This window comes from Silurus aristotelis (genome assembly GCF_946808225.1).
Source record: "Silurus aristotelis genome assembly, chromosome: 9".
NCBI lineage: Eukaryota > Metazoa > Chordata > Actinopteri > Siluriformes > Siluridae > Silurus > Silurus aristotelis.
In genome coordinates this window covers 20,955,459-20,968,365 of record NC_139582.1, presented here as the reverse complement: position 1 = coordinate 20,968,365, position 12,907 = coordinate 20,955,459, and the positions used below count along the sequence as shown (strand labels likewise).

Below are 12,907 nucleotides of genomic sequence, written 5' to 3'. Positions count from 1 at the left end.
TTCTGGTCACATTGAATTCATCTTTCAGTTTTGTGCAATATATTTTAAAGATTTTTGGACACAGGTCAAGAAATTCTGACAAGAATTTCAAAATTATTTTTCGATCTGCAACCACCATGCTTTTGGCAAATAAATTCATCACATAGTAATACCCTGATGTGCCTATATGGATCCATATCTCATATTTTTATTCAAGCAGGTGCATATTTTAATGGGAAATTATTAGTGTTATTATTAGTGCATAATTTATAAATATTTAAAAGCCGGTTGCTGGTATGAACCAACATTAGCAATATCATTGGCGCATTCTCTTTTGGGTTAATGCAAGCCTAATGCAAGGTTAATGCAAAACTGAACTTTACATGCTGATGGTTTGATTTGGAGTTGTTTTGGTCTCTGGACAAACACAGCTTACACTGCAAAATAATTCTACTGCCTTTTGTTCATTTGAAGCTGAATTTCAATTTATGCAAGGGTTCACTTAATTTCCTTTGAGTTTAATTTCAGCAGAAAGTAATTGGGGTTTCGCTTTTAGCTGGGTCTGCACCACTGCTATCTGACTTATCTCTATTTTTCTTGTGATTGTAGCACAATAGTTTCTGGGGCAAGAATTTCTTCTTCTTTTTTTCATTTTTTTTTAATTCAGTTACAGATGTGATTTCAAATATAATAGAGTACTATACTTATAGGAAAATATTATAATAAAGTAAAGAAAATTTATGTTACAGAATTCAAAAACTACTTTAAAAAGTACACCAAAAATTACTTAAATACAGTAACGCATGTAAATGTAATTTGTTTATTTTCACCTCTGGTTTACATTAACTGTAAAACTGTTAAAGTGTTTACATTTGGGTTAATGCTAATAGCAGTGGCCAGAAGGATTAGCAGTTAGCAGCTAGCACTCACTTATCTCTCACTTACTTGTCAGCGAGTAAGTAACTTGTTGGAACATAAGCATTTAAAAAAAAATTTGGTTTGTTTGTTTTTGTGGCTCTCATTACTTGTGAATAGTAATGGAATAGTTCCTGCCTCATTAAATGAAGCTCTACACAGGGTACCAGAAGCTGATCTGCAAACACGCTACTTCAATTTAAATTAAAAGGTGCCTGGGTTCCAACTATCATGGAAAACACACAGCTGTCCTCTTGAGGAGCAAAACCCCGAAACAAGATTAACATACAACAAACCAACCATGTAAACTAATCATATGTTGAACAGTATTGAGTATAATTTGTTTTTAAATCTGGGTTCTTCCTTTCTTCTGTCAGTAATTGCTGTCACTATTTTTGCTCTGTCACCTGCCTTTCTTTTCCACTTGTAGGTAAAACCTAGAACAATTGCAAACTTAGATACCCCTACAAAACAATTATTATTATTATAATTTTTTATTATTTTTTTTTTAATTATTATTATTATTATTATTATTATTATTATTATTATTATTATTATTATTATTATTATTATTATTACTAGACATCTTGTGGGTTGTTGCCTTAATTTTCAATTTTCTTGCGCTGATCAAAAGAGGGGATGTAGGATTTAAAGGCAACAATTAGCAAGATGTCTAATAGTTTTATGGGTGGCCTTTCTGTTTAATCAAGTGCTGCTATAACAGACCTTGGTGTTTTTATGGACCTCACTCTTTCATTTGAACCTCATGTAGATAAAAATAACTAATATTGCATTTTTTGTGCAGAAATAATGCTAAAATATACTAATTAATTTCAATGCAGCTACAAACAGACTAGTTCATGTTTTTGTTACCTGTAGGTTGGATTGTTGTAATGCCTTTGTCTGAATGTTCCAAAAGGATCATAATTGCTCCAGGTTAATGATGGTTTCAGTTGTTCCAAAATGACGCATGAGAGTCCTTACTGGAATCTTATTCATACTTCATTGGCTCCCAAAGTTTTTTACATTGATTATGAAATAAAAGTATTGGCTTTTAACACACTGGTCTTACGTCACAGTATCCACTACTCAGTCCACTGATAGCCTATTCAATCACAAAGTGCAAAAGGTTTGTACCTCAAAGTTTGTACCTCAAATAGTGAAGGCTACAGCAGATGGTAGAACTACAAAAAACTGGCAGTCCCAAGGTTATGGAACATATAAAAGTATATTTCTTAACAGAAAGACCTTGGGGCTTTAAAGGCATGTAGTGTTTTGGTGTATTAATGCTGTTGCCATACCGACACCTTTACAATTTTTAAATGTGTATTTGAAAAAGGACAATAAATTATTAAAAGACACAATGTCTTACATAGACAGATTTTAGCGCATGGGCAAAATTCCTGCGTAGTTGTCTGAATCTGGAATTATTCCAGATAAAATTTTTGTGTAAATATACAAATTTATACAAAACTTTAGAGTCTCCAATAAAATTAGACAAAAAATTTGAAAAAAAAATACTTTTTAAAATTTCCTTTTTCAAGGAGCACCAATAATATTGTAAATTAAGTTTATCGGTGTATTACCTGGCTGAAACATTTGTGGTGAATGAGACGCAGTCAGTGACAAAGGAGAGTGGAGTAGAGCCAGTGATATCCTCCCACTGAGCTGGAGAAGTGCCACCTACATGTGCACACAAATTATGTTTTAGAACCAAATGCATACATAAAAAATATATAAAGCACAAATTCTCACATAGAAAGCCTTGTTATTTTTTTTTTTACACAAATAAGCCAGAATATCCAAAACATATTTTAGAATTATTTGAAATTTTACAATTTATCATGGTGGGGAACAATACAGTACTCAGGCATATAATAGATTGTGTCGATTTTGACAGGTTCCCCTTCAGGAACTCGAGCTGCGTCAACAACACTTTGGGAAAGCTTCCGTGTTGTCCACACTCTGAATCACGTGTGCAATCAGTCCAATGGAAAGTGCGGCATCACCGGCAGGGTGATGTCATGACAAGGAAGCTAAAAAAGGCACATGGAGTAAAACCAGCGATTGCTACTGTTTGTTTAGGAAGTGCTCTGTGTATGTGTTGATTTACAATCCTTATGGTAAATACCAAAAAAAATGATGAATGAAGTGATTAAGAAACAAAGCATTCTTTTTGTTCATGCATTCCTCCCTGGTACGCACAATTCCGTGTCACTTGTCCCGGAGCAGAGCATGCTGGGTTGGTTCCCGAGAGAAGCGACTGCACAGATTGCGCTCACATGTTGATGCACTGAGGCAAAGCTGCGTTCGAGGACCTGGAGCTTGCTAATTGGTCCAGCATTTTGTCGCAACACTTTCGGCGGTTTCTTTCTTTTGCACTCAGCTACACCTCTCTCCTCTGAGGAGGGGGGAAATGGAGCTCTGTGAGTCCACAGAGACAACTCGTCAGCCAGTCCTTTCGAGAAGCTATTAGAGGTAGTAACCCATGCCGTAGCCATGCTTGAGATAGATTGGCTGGCCAATCAGCAGACGCTCACCCGTGCTTTGTTTAATGTTTAACTCGAACGAGAGAGAGAGAGAGAGAGAGAGAGAGAGAGAGAGAGAGAGAGAGAGAGTGACAGGAAGAGAAGGATATGGATTTTTATATGTCCTTATTGTTGTATGATAGTTAAGGACACAGTGTAGTTGAAACTCCAGCAAGCTTGTTATGGCAGCATAACTAAAAGGGAGAACTACAAGGTAACACAGACATAAGGGATCTCTGGGATAAGAGACGACCCATCACACCACTGTCAAAAACCTGAGTGAACGTGTGAGAGTGAGGGGACGACAGCATACAAATATTTCAGTTTACCAAACACTCTATGATCCCTCCAGATCTGCTCCTTTACCTAAGAAAAATCTACTAATAAAATACTTGACTAAATAAATGTTTTCAGCCTTGACTTGAACACTGAGACTGTGTCTGAGTCCCGAACACTGATTGGAAGGCTGTCCCAAAACTGTGGGGCTTTATAAGAGAAAGATCTGCCCCCTACTGTAGTCTTCATTATTTGAGGGACCAACAAATAGCCTGCATCTTTTCATCTTAGTGGGCATGGAGGATCATATTGGTACAGATGTTCGCTCACATACTGTGGCGCTTTATACATCAGTAGTAGTATTTTATAATCAATGCGAGATTTAATTGGGAGCCAGTGTAGGCTGGTGTAGGCTGGTGAAAGAAGGCGATCCTGGTAATATTATTTATATGGGCCTTAAAGGAAAGAAACAGTTAATAATCACACCAAGGTTTTTGACTGCTGTACACAATGAGACAGAAACACCATCCAGAGATGCTACGTAATTGGAAAGTTTACTTCTAGCTGCATGTGGTCCTAGTAAAAGTATTTCCGTCTTATCCGAGTAAAGCAGGGAGGAAGCATCCTCTGCCTATCCACTGTCTAATGTCCTTTATACACTCATCAACATTTTTAAGCTGATCTCTCTCATCTGGCTTTGCTGAAATATACAGCTGTGTATCATCAGCATAGCAATGGAGGCAAATGCTTTAGCAGGTCAAGCCACAGGCTGTCTGCACACACCATCTGTGCTGCAGGCCTATCAGGCTGAACTTATGGTTGATCAGATCCAAGGGCTCCAGACAGACTTAGCTCTCAGGGCAACTAAAGAGACCGCTAGGGCCATTGGCCAGTCCATGGCCGCTCTTGTGTCTAGTTCTTGTGGGGCTGCTCAGGAGGCCCCTAGAGCTGCACCAGGGTTTAAGCTCCGGCTCCAGCACATCAGAGGTCAGTCTCGAGAGACTGATTCTCTTAGAGACTATATAGCAACCTGGCAGGGCATCCGCATTCTAATTTATATTGACGTTATATTGGCTCAATCAGAGCAACTGGTGGTCTGGCATCAAGATGTCATTCTTGCCAACATGAAGGAGCTGGGGTTGATGCTGAACACCAAGAAGAGTGAGCCTTCTCCATCACAGGGAACCACCTATTTGGGCGTACTATGGGATTCAAATTCATCCTCGCAGCCATCAAGAAAGTGAGGGAAGCCCAATGAAGCAGTTTCAACTGCTGGGTCTGATGTCGGCACCATCCATTGCGCTTCCACTTGGCCTTCTGCACATGAGGCCCAGTGGTGGCTCAGGGCCCTAGGGTACTCTCAGAGGAGCAATCCACTCCATACGATCGAGGTCACGCAGCGAGCCCTGCTTGCCTTACATGTTTAGAGAGATCCCGGTTTCCTGTTTCAGGGCCACATGCTAGGTTCCTGAGTTCCTGGTCAGTCTGGCAATGACTCAGCTCGAGTTCCTGAAGGGGAACCTCTCCAGGTTACGTATGTAGCTATGGTTTTCAGAAGGAACCAGATGCTGCGTCTCCATGCGACACTGTCTGCATCCCTGAAGCGCTTCCTTTATTTTTCAGAAGCTAGCGCCGGTTTCACTCCATGTGCTTTTTGTAGCTTCCTGGTGGTGGTGTCACCCCGCCGGTAATGCCGCGCTTTCTATTGGACTGCACATGTGATTCAGAGCATAGACATGAAAGCCGTGAAAGGACGTGAAAGCGTTCCCAAAGCGTTGTTAATGCAACGCCTCATTCCCAAAGCAAACCATGGTTACATACATAACCTGGAGACAAGTCTATCTGTCTTTCTTTTTCTGTACTTGTCTTTCTTTCATTTCCCCACCAGATGATGGCTGTGTGTTATCTTGTCCCTCAATAATTACCAATCATCTACACTAGTTTTCATTTACCCCAGTATATTTAAGGTACCCTCTGGCCTCAGTTCCTTGCTTTGAGTTTATAGCCAGTCACTGTATGCTCTCCTTTTTTTCACTCTTGTGTCTCTTCAAACTGTTGGCCTTTTACCCATGCAAGTTTTTGTTTTTTCTATTCTTTAGGACTTTTCTGTAGCTTGGGTTTTCTGCCAAAAAGACTTTTTGAACTTTTTTCCTTTTTTATTTCTTGTTTCTTGGTTAAATCTCCAGTCCTGACAGATTAAAGACATCAAAATTATGTCCATTTCAGTTCTTGACTATAACACTGCATAATGTAGGGGAAAAAATTTCTTGTTTGAATGCTTATGAAATGCAATGGTATTTGTAATCTCAGAATAATCTCAAACACTGTCAGTTAATAGTCAAGCCTATTTCTTTAATGCCACATTAAGAATAAATTCTAAATAATAAAAAAAAAGTAATTAAAATATATTGTTTATTTGGCACTCTATATCAACTGTGTCTTTCATCTAGGTACCTGTAATGCTGCAGAGCAGTCTCAAGCAGGGAACAGGATCTCCTTTGCGTCTTTTAGCTGTAACCTCCCTAGCTCTGGGTGGGACAGGAATTGTTATGGTAATAGGCTTATGAAACTTCCTCCTCCTGGGTTCTACGATTACAATGGGACTGAATGAGGCTTGGTTATCTATCACACTATGCACAATTTCCTCTGCCACTGGCTGAGCCTGTAAAAAAAAAAAAAAAGAACGATTAATAATTGTTAACCATATCAAATTTAAATATCGATTTGTGTGTTTTATTCGGTGCAACAATGTTTACAGATATTATGACATGGTTTAACATTTAAATCTGTACGAAATAAAGATAAGATTTCCTTTAAACATTATGCTATGTTTAGTCAAATAAGATATTAATGCTATTTGAAAATTTGTTAACAAAATAAATATTTCAGAACAGTACAGTTAATTTTCTTGTCACAGTTTCTCTTTATGTCAGTACTGTCATAGTAGCACAGCTATCACAGTGATACCCACAAGCAATATCATGACACATGACCACACAAACCTGTATCATGTTTTTATGAGTATTTAAGTAACACATTCAAACACATTCTCTTTCTCTCTCAGCTCTCTTCTCTCTTCCTTTTAATCTTCTCCCTCACTCACTGCAGCAGAGAACATTTATTAGTTAAATCACGCAAGGTGTGTTATCCTTACTGCTTGCTTCCTCATGCTTTGCTCTTTATTTGCAAACTGGCACTCTGTCATGCACATGCTGCCAGATGCCCCCACTGCCTGACTCGTGGTGGGCAGTATTTCCACCCTCCCAATGTCACACTTTTTTGTGTTTACTGTGAGTCTCACCCACCACATGGTTCTAAGGACCACCTTCTAGTGCTGTAAATGGCACTGCAGTCAGTAGTATAAATTTTGTAAGCTAAGCTTCAAAAGTCCACACAGAACTGGACCAACCCATTGATTCTAAGCAGCAAGAATACTGGGCTTCTACAATGACTGTGGGACCAGTGCTGGTTTTAGCCAATAATATTACAGTGGGCTGGTGCAAAGTATAGATGGTTAATCAGTGATAGAGACCCTAACACCAAATCGAGTTCTCCCCATAACTTATAATCACAAAATTGGAAAAAAAATTTCTCAAGGCCACACTCCCTGCATGCCTGCAGCGCTTCCTTCACTTTCTAAGCTAGCGCCGTCTCCATGGCATGTGCTTTTAAAGCTTTTTGGTTGTGACGTCACTCCGCCAATGACGTCACGTCTTTTCGTTGGACAGATTACACAAGATTCAGAACGTGAAAACGCAGAAGCATTCCCAAAGCGTTGTCGACGCAGCATCTCATTCCCTTAGGAACCAGGATTGCATACGTAACCTAGAGATGGTTGGGCGGGGGTTGGGGGGTAAAACAGTAAAACACAATAAGTGTTCTCTGTTGTAGTGAGCAAAGGAGAGGATAAAAGTGGGGTGTGTGTGTGTGTGTGTGTGTGTGTGTGTGTGTGTGTGTGTGTGTGTGTGTGTGTGTGTGTGTGTGTGTGTATTTGCTTGTTCTTTGGACTGTGTTGATTTGTACTGTACATTTTACTACCAATATTTATTATTTTGCAATTATTGTCTATTGATTCACACTCATACTGGGTAAACATTATAATAAAGTATGTTTCATAATATGATCTCCATCTGAAGAACAAAAATAATTTTATGTAACCTCCAGCTTTATCCTTTACCTTTTGCCCCTGTCTAAAGCAATAATTAGGAATGAAAGTGAACACATCAACTTAATACATGAATTTAAACTTTGTGCACATTTCTGTGACTTTTTTTGAGTCCATGATTATCAAGAATTCATTAAAAATCTCAAACAACAAAGTGTATGCATATGCACAATGTAGAATTTGTACCTGTAAGCCGACACGTATCTTCTTGGTGAGTGCCCCAGGAGGAAAGGCTGCCCTCACCATTGGAACAGATTCACTGATTAACACTCCACCTTCAGGACCAATGTATTCTCTCTCTTGTTTAATTCGAGACACAACTGCAAAGTATTGTGGGAAGTCCTTAGTAATAATGCGGCAAATATTCTTCTTTTCCAGCTCAGCAGGGCTATCCAGCTCTGGAAAATGACAAACATTAATAAAAATTAACAACAAATTTAAACCTTTTATATTCTTCTTTTGACTGCTCCTGATAGGGGTACCTACAGTGAACATCTGTCTCCATATTACTCTGTCTTCTGCATCTGCCTCTTTCAACTCATCCACCTGCATGTATTCCCTCACCACATCTATAAACCTCCTCCTTTGTCTTTCTCTTTTACTCCTGCCTTTCCCTTTCACTCCTGCATCATCAGCATTCTTCTACTGATATATTTTAACTCCTCCATCTTCGACACCTTCACTCCCTTACCTCTCATACATTCATTGTTTGTTTAGTTTTATTCCCCCTTCTCTCCAGCATGTAGCTCCATCTCACCAGGCTTGTATCAACCTGCTCCCTACTTTCACCACTAATCACAATATCCTCCACGAACATCATAGTCCATGGAGACTTTTGTCTGATCTTGTCCGTCAACCTGTCCATCACCACTGCAAACAGGAAAGGGCTTAGATCTTCGATTCAATCCCACCTCCACCTTTAACCAGTCTATCATTCCTACTGCACATTTCATTGCTGTCACACTGTCCTCATACATGTCCTGCACCACCTTTACATACTTCTGTCATACTTGACTTTCTCATACAATACCACATCTCCTTTCCGGGCACCCTGTCAAATGCTTTCTCTAGATCCACAAACACACAGTGCAACTCCTTCTAATATTCTCTATACTTTATCAGCATTCTCCAAGCAAATATTGCATCTGTAGTGCTCTTTCTTAGCATGAAACAATACTGTTACTCACAAATGGTTACCTCTTCTCTTAGCCTGTCTTCCACTACTCCATCCCATAACTTTATGGTGTGAATGATCTTTAAAAATCGGTTGTCTATTCATCAAGAATCCTCTCACCTTCCAAAATTTTGGTAAAACAAAATCTGGACATTTCCACTCTTCTTCCTCTTAATAGCTGCTCTCACTTCCCCTATACTAATCATGTGCACTTCCTGCTTTAGCATCTCCACATCATCCATTCTTCTCTCTCTCATTTTCTTCATTCATCAGCTTCTCAAAAAACTCTCTTCACCTTCTCAACACACTCTCCTCACTTGTCAACACATTTCCATCGTCATACTTTATTGAACTTACTATCGGCACATCCTTCCCAGCTCGATTCCTCTGTCTGGCCACTCGGTACATATCTTTTTACACTTTCCTTAGTGTCCAACTTCTCATACAGCTCCTCATATGCCTTTTTTTTGGCTCTTGCTACATCCCTCTTCACCTGCGGTGGCATGTTCTTGAACTCCTGCCTACTTTTCTGATCTCTCTGCTATTACCAATCCTGTTTTGCCAACGTCTTTCTCTTTATGCTTTCCTGCACTTCCACCACCATGTCTCTTTGTCTTCCTTTCTCGGATTTAGTTTTTTCCAGAAAAGCTAGACATCGTGTGCTTGTCTCAGCCTGGAAAAGGGTTTGTTGGGGTTTGTTTACCACTTCCAGACTAGTGAATACGAGTGGTACCACTGGCTTACAGCCTCTTAGGAGCAGCACAAATTATGAGTATGCATCTCTGTGAGCAGGTTGTATTTTATTTACATTTTTGTCATGTTATTAGACAAAGTAACATGACAAAAATGTAAAGATATTGGTTTTGAACTGCTCCAGAAGATGTAGGTGCACATTTGGGGTTTGGCGCTTTCTTTAGTAAAATGGTATTCACCCTCCATATGCAAAATGCCTCTCTCTCTGTAATACCACGTGTTGTTATATTGCTTTTTGTATAGTATAGATGGTTTCTATAATTGCGACATGATAGTGGTGGTATTAAGAGGTGGATAAAGTCGGGTAAGTCCCCACTGAAGGCCCAGGTAACAAATGCATGACATGCCACTGATAATACCATGTGTTTAACCTCTCCCTGCACCTATTACCCGTTGGTTTTAAAATAGAAGAAGACCAATGTAACTCCTACAATCTTAAGTACACCACACTAATTTATAACATTTCAGGTTCGGTTCAATTTCGGTACGGTTAGGGGAAAGAAATGCAAGACATATAATATGTTGTCATTTTTTTATTAATGCAGTTTATTGTTATTATTAATATTTTTGATCAACATTTGAAAAGTTTACATTTATAAAACAATTTTTAATAAAATGCCTTCTTCGTTAAATTAATATATTTTATAATATTTTACAAAAATACAAATTTAATTAAATAATTTATTTATTTATTAACTTTCTATCATATTGATTAGATGAAATTTTTTTTAGCATAAGTTAACAAATGTCTTTATTCCTTCCATTCATTTATTCCATCATTTATTCGTCCGCTCCACTCGATATTTTCTTCTTTTAAGAGCAATTCTTGAAGCTGAGCATAAAACACTAAATAATCCATACCGCTAGCATTAATTGCTAGCCACTTTCTGGTTAGCGGCTAAAGCTAGCGCTATGGAGTCTTTAGCTTTTTCATGCATGCACAAATAAAAACTTATTTCTGGAATTGAGTAAGTAGCCACAGTGACACTGCACTGCTTAACTCTAGTTTATTTTTTATACCCCTGAGATTATTTTGTATGTCTTTAAATGAATAATAATAATAATAAAAGTACACAAAGTGCGAGGCGGAGACTAAACAAACTTGCGGTCCACCACTTAATATGTTCCTGATGGATCTCGGATTTTAACTGTGTTCCGCACGTAAAAAGGATTGCATAATTATTGCACCGAAAGCCCTGTACTGTAAAATTTTGGGACGAGTACATGTACCATTATTAAATATATATATATACATTAGCATGACTGTAGCACTGGAGACTGCTACTGTCATACACTTTGTACAAAACACATAGCAAGGTCAAGCGTTATGTAATATCAATTTTCACAATTCTTCTTAATTTAATTTACCTTCATCCATGCCATTCAGCAGAGCAAAGATATCTTCTGGACGGCAGTCATAGTGATGCTCTTTCCATGTTTCACCATTATCACTGCGTAGTACAATTAACTCACGTTCCTTTTCACGCATTGAGCCAAAATGTGGGATCTCCACAATGACTGACCTGAAAACCATTAAAAATATATATATTTATAAACATAATTGTTAGTTTTGTACTGCAATATAATACTTATTTTGTTTAAACAATGTCAATCATTTTTTTATCAGTTTTGTCATCTGTACTATAGGCTAAAATTAAGCTTTCCTTTTATCAATAAAAAGCCTAGAAAAGGATTTTTCAAACAAATACAGTATGCTCACCTGTACAGAAATAACATTTAACAAATTTCTCATTTTGGCTTTGTACCTCATTGTATAACAGAAGCAGCATTGAATAAAAAAGTAAAAAATGGCCTGCTATTAGCCTCTGTTCATGGATGTAGCTCCTTGCATTTCTGGAACTGTTCCACAAGGCTATGTTAAACTGTTCTATTATAAATGCTCTAAGTAAAAATGGTTCTTAAATGTAGTAACTTCCACTATTATGCTGATGACACAGTTGTCTGTTTCAGCAAATCTATATGCTGGAAACCATGGAACCATGGAAAGTTGAGAAGGCTATTAACAAGTTGATAAACTTTAACCAAAATGTTGTGTTCTGTTTTAGAAATAATTATAAATTTGGAGTGTTAAGGAAACCTAATAAATGAAAATGACTAGGAAAGCATTATTTTAGAGATTTGATTTTATAATATAGCTAAACAAGACCATTGGCCTTTATAATACCTTATTTGAATCAAGATTTTTAGGGTCAGTCTTACCCCAAAAAATGGGCTCCAACTGGTCCCACTTCTACTAGCCTGCTAACAAGCCCCTCACCCTCCAACATGGGGGATGGATATGGCAGGCATTGGCGCTTTGACAAACGGCATGTGACTCGTGTTGGTGCTGGACACCTCCTGGGTGGGATGATAATGCGCATGCCATTATGACGACTTCCTCTCATAGATCCACCTCTGGCATCCACCATAAAGCTCACCAGGAACCTGTCAAGCAAGGTGAGTAAGGAGAGAAAGAGAGAGAGAAGAGAGAGAGAGAGAGAGAGAGAGAGAGAGAGAGAGAGAGAGAGAGAGAGAGAGAGAGAGAGAGAGAGAGAGAGAGTATAACACTGCTGTGTGTGTTAACTAATGATAAAAATAAAAAAGAATAAATAAAGAAAAAAAATGAAAGATGGAAAGCAAGCAAGAAAGAAAAAAAAAGAAACAAACAAATAAATAAATTGAGGAAAATTTTTACATAAGAAACTAAAAAAAAAAAAAAAAAAAAAAAAAAAAAAGCAAATATGGCTGGGAAAAAAAGGTACAAATGCAAACAAAGAACGTTTGGTGATATCAGGTCAAGACTTCCAGAACGCATTATGGTCTCAAATATGGCCACCAAGGCCACTTCTCAACAATCGGTATTGAATTCACTTTCACCTAATTTCTGATTACACGCTTGTGCACAATCAACTGAAACAACACAATCAACAGATATAGTTTTCTTCAACAGTTTCTTCAGTTTTGTTATGCATCTGATTTGTAATTTATTTTACCAAAGTATTGATGTAAGCCATTGGCCAATAGCTGTTTGATGTTAGCCATTGGATGTGACAAATCGTTTGCTTTTTTTTTGCCAGCATTTTAACATTTCACTTTTGGAAGACCACTTTTTTTTCC

At 38.1% G+C, this 12,907-nt stretch overlaps 1 protein-coding gene across 15 annotated transcripts in view; it reads right to left on the bottom strand.

Moving 5' to 3' along the window:
• Nucleotides 1-12,907, bottom strand: part of LOC310731065 (ankyrin-3-like) — an 89,458-nt gene that overhangs the window by 60,104 nt on the left and 16,447 nt on the right. For all 15 annotated transcript variants that reach the window (XM_083550396.1, XM_083550388.1, XM_083550397.1 and 12 more), the window contains 5 exons: nucleotides 12,011-12,235; nucleotides 11,159-11,313; nucleotides 8,050-8,261; nucleotides 6,153-6,360; nucleotides 2,481-2,577 (listed from right to left, as the gene is read on the bottom strand). In XM_083550396.1, the coding sequence (XP_083406522.1) occupies nucleotides 2,481-2,577; nucleotides 6,153-6,360; nucleotides 8,050-8,261; nucleotides 11,159-11,313; nucleotides 12,011-12,235 (897 nt within the window). The remainder of the gene's footprint in view (nucleotides 1-2,480; nucleotides 2,578-6,152; nucleotides 6,361-8,049; nucleotides 8,262-11,158; nucleotides 11,314-12,010; nucleotides 12,236-12,907) is intronic.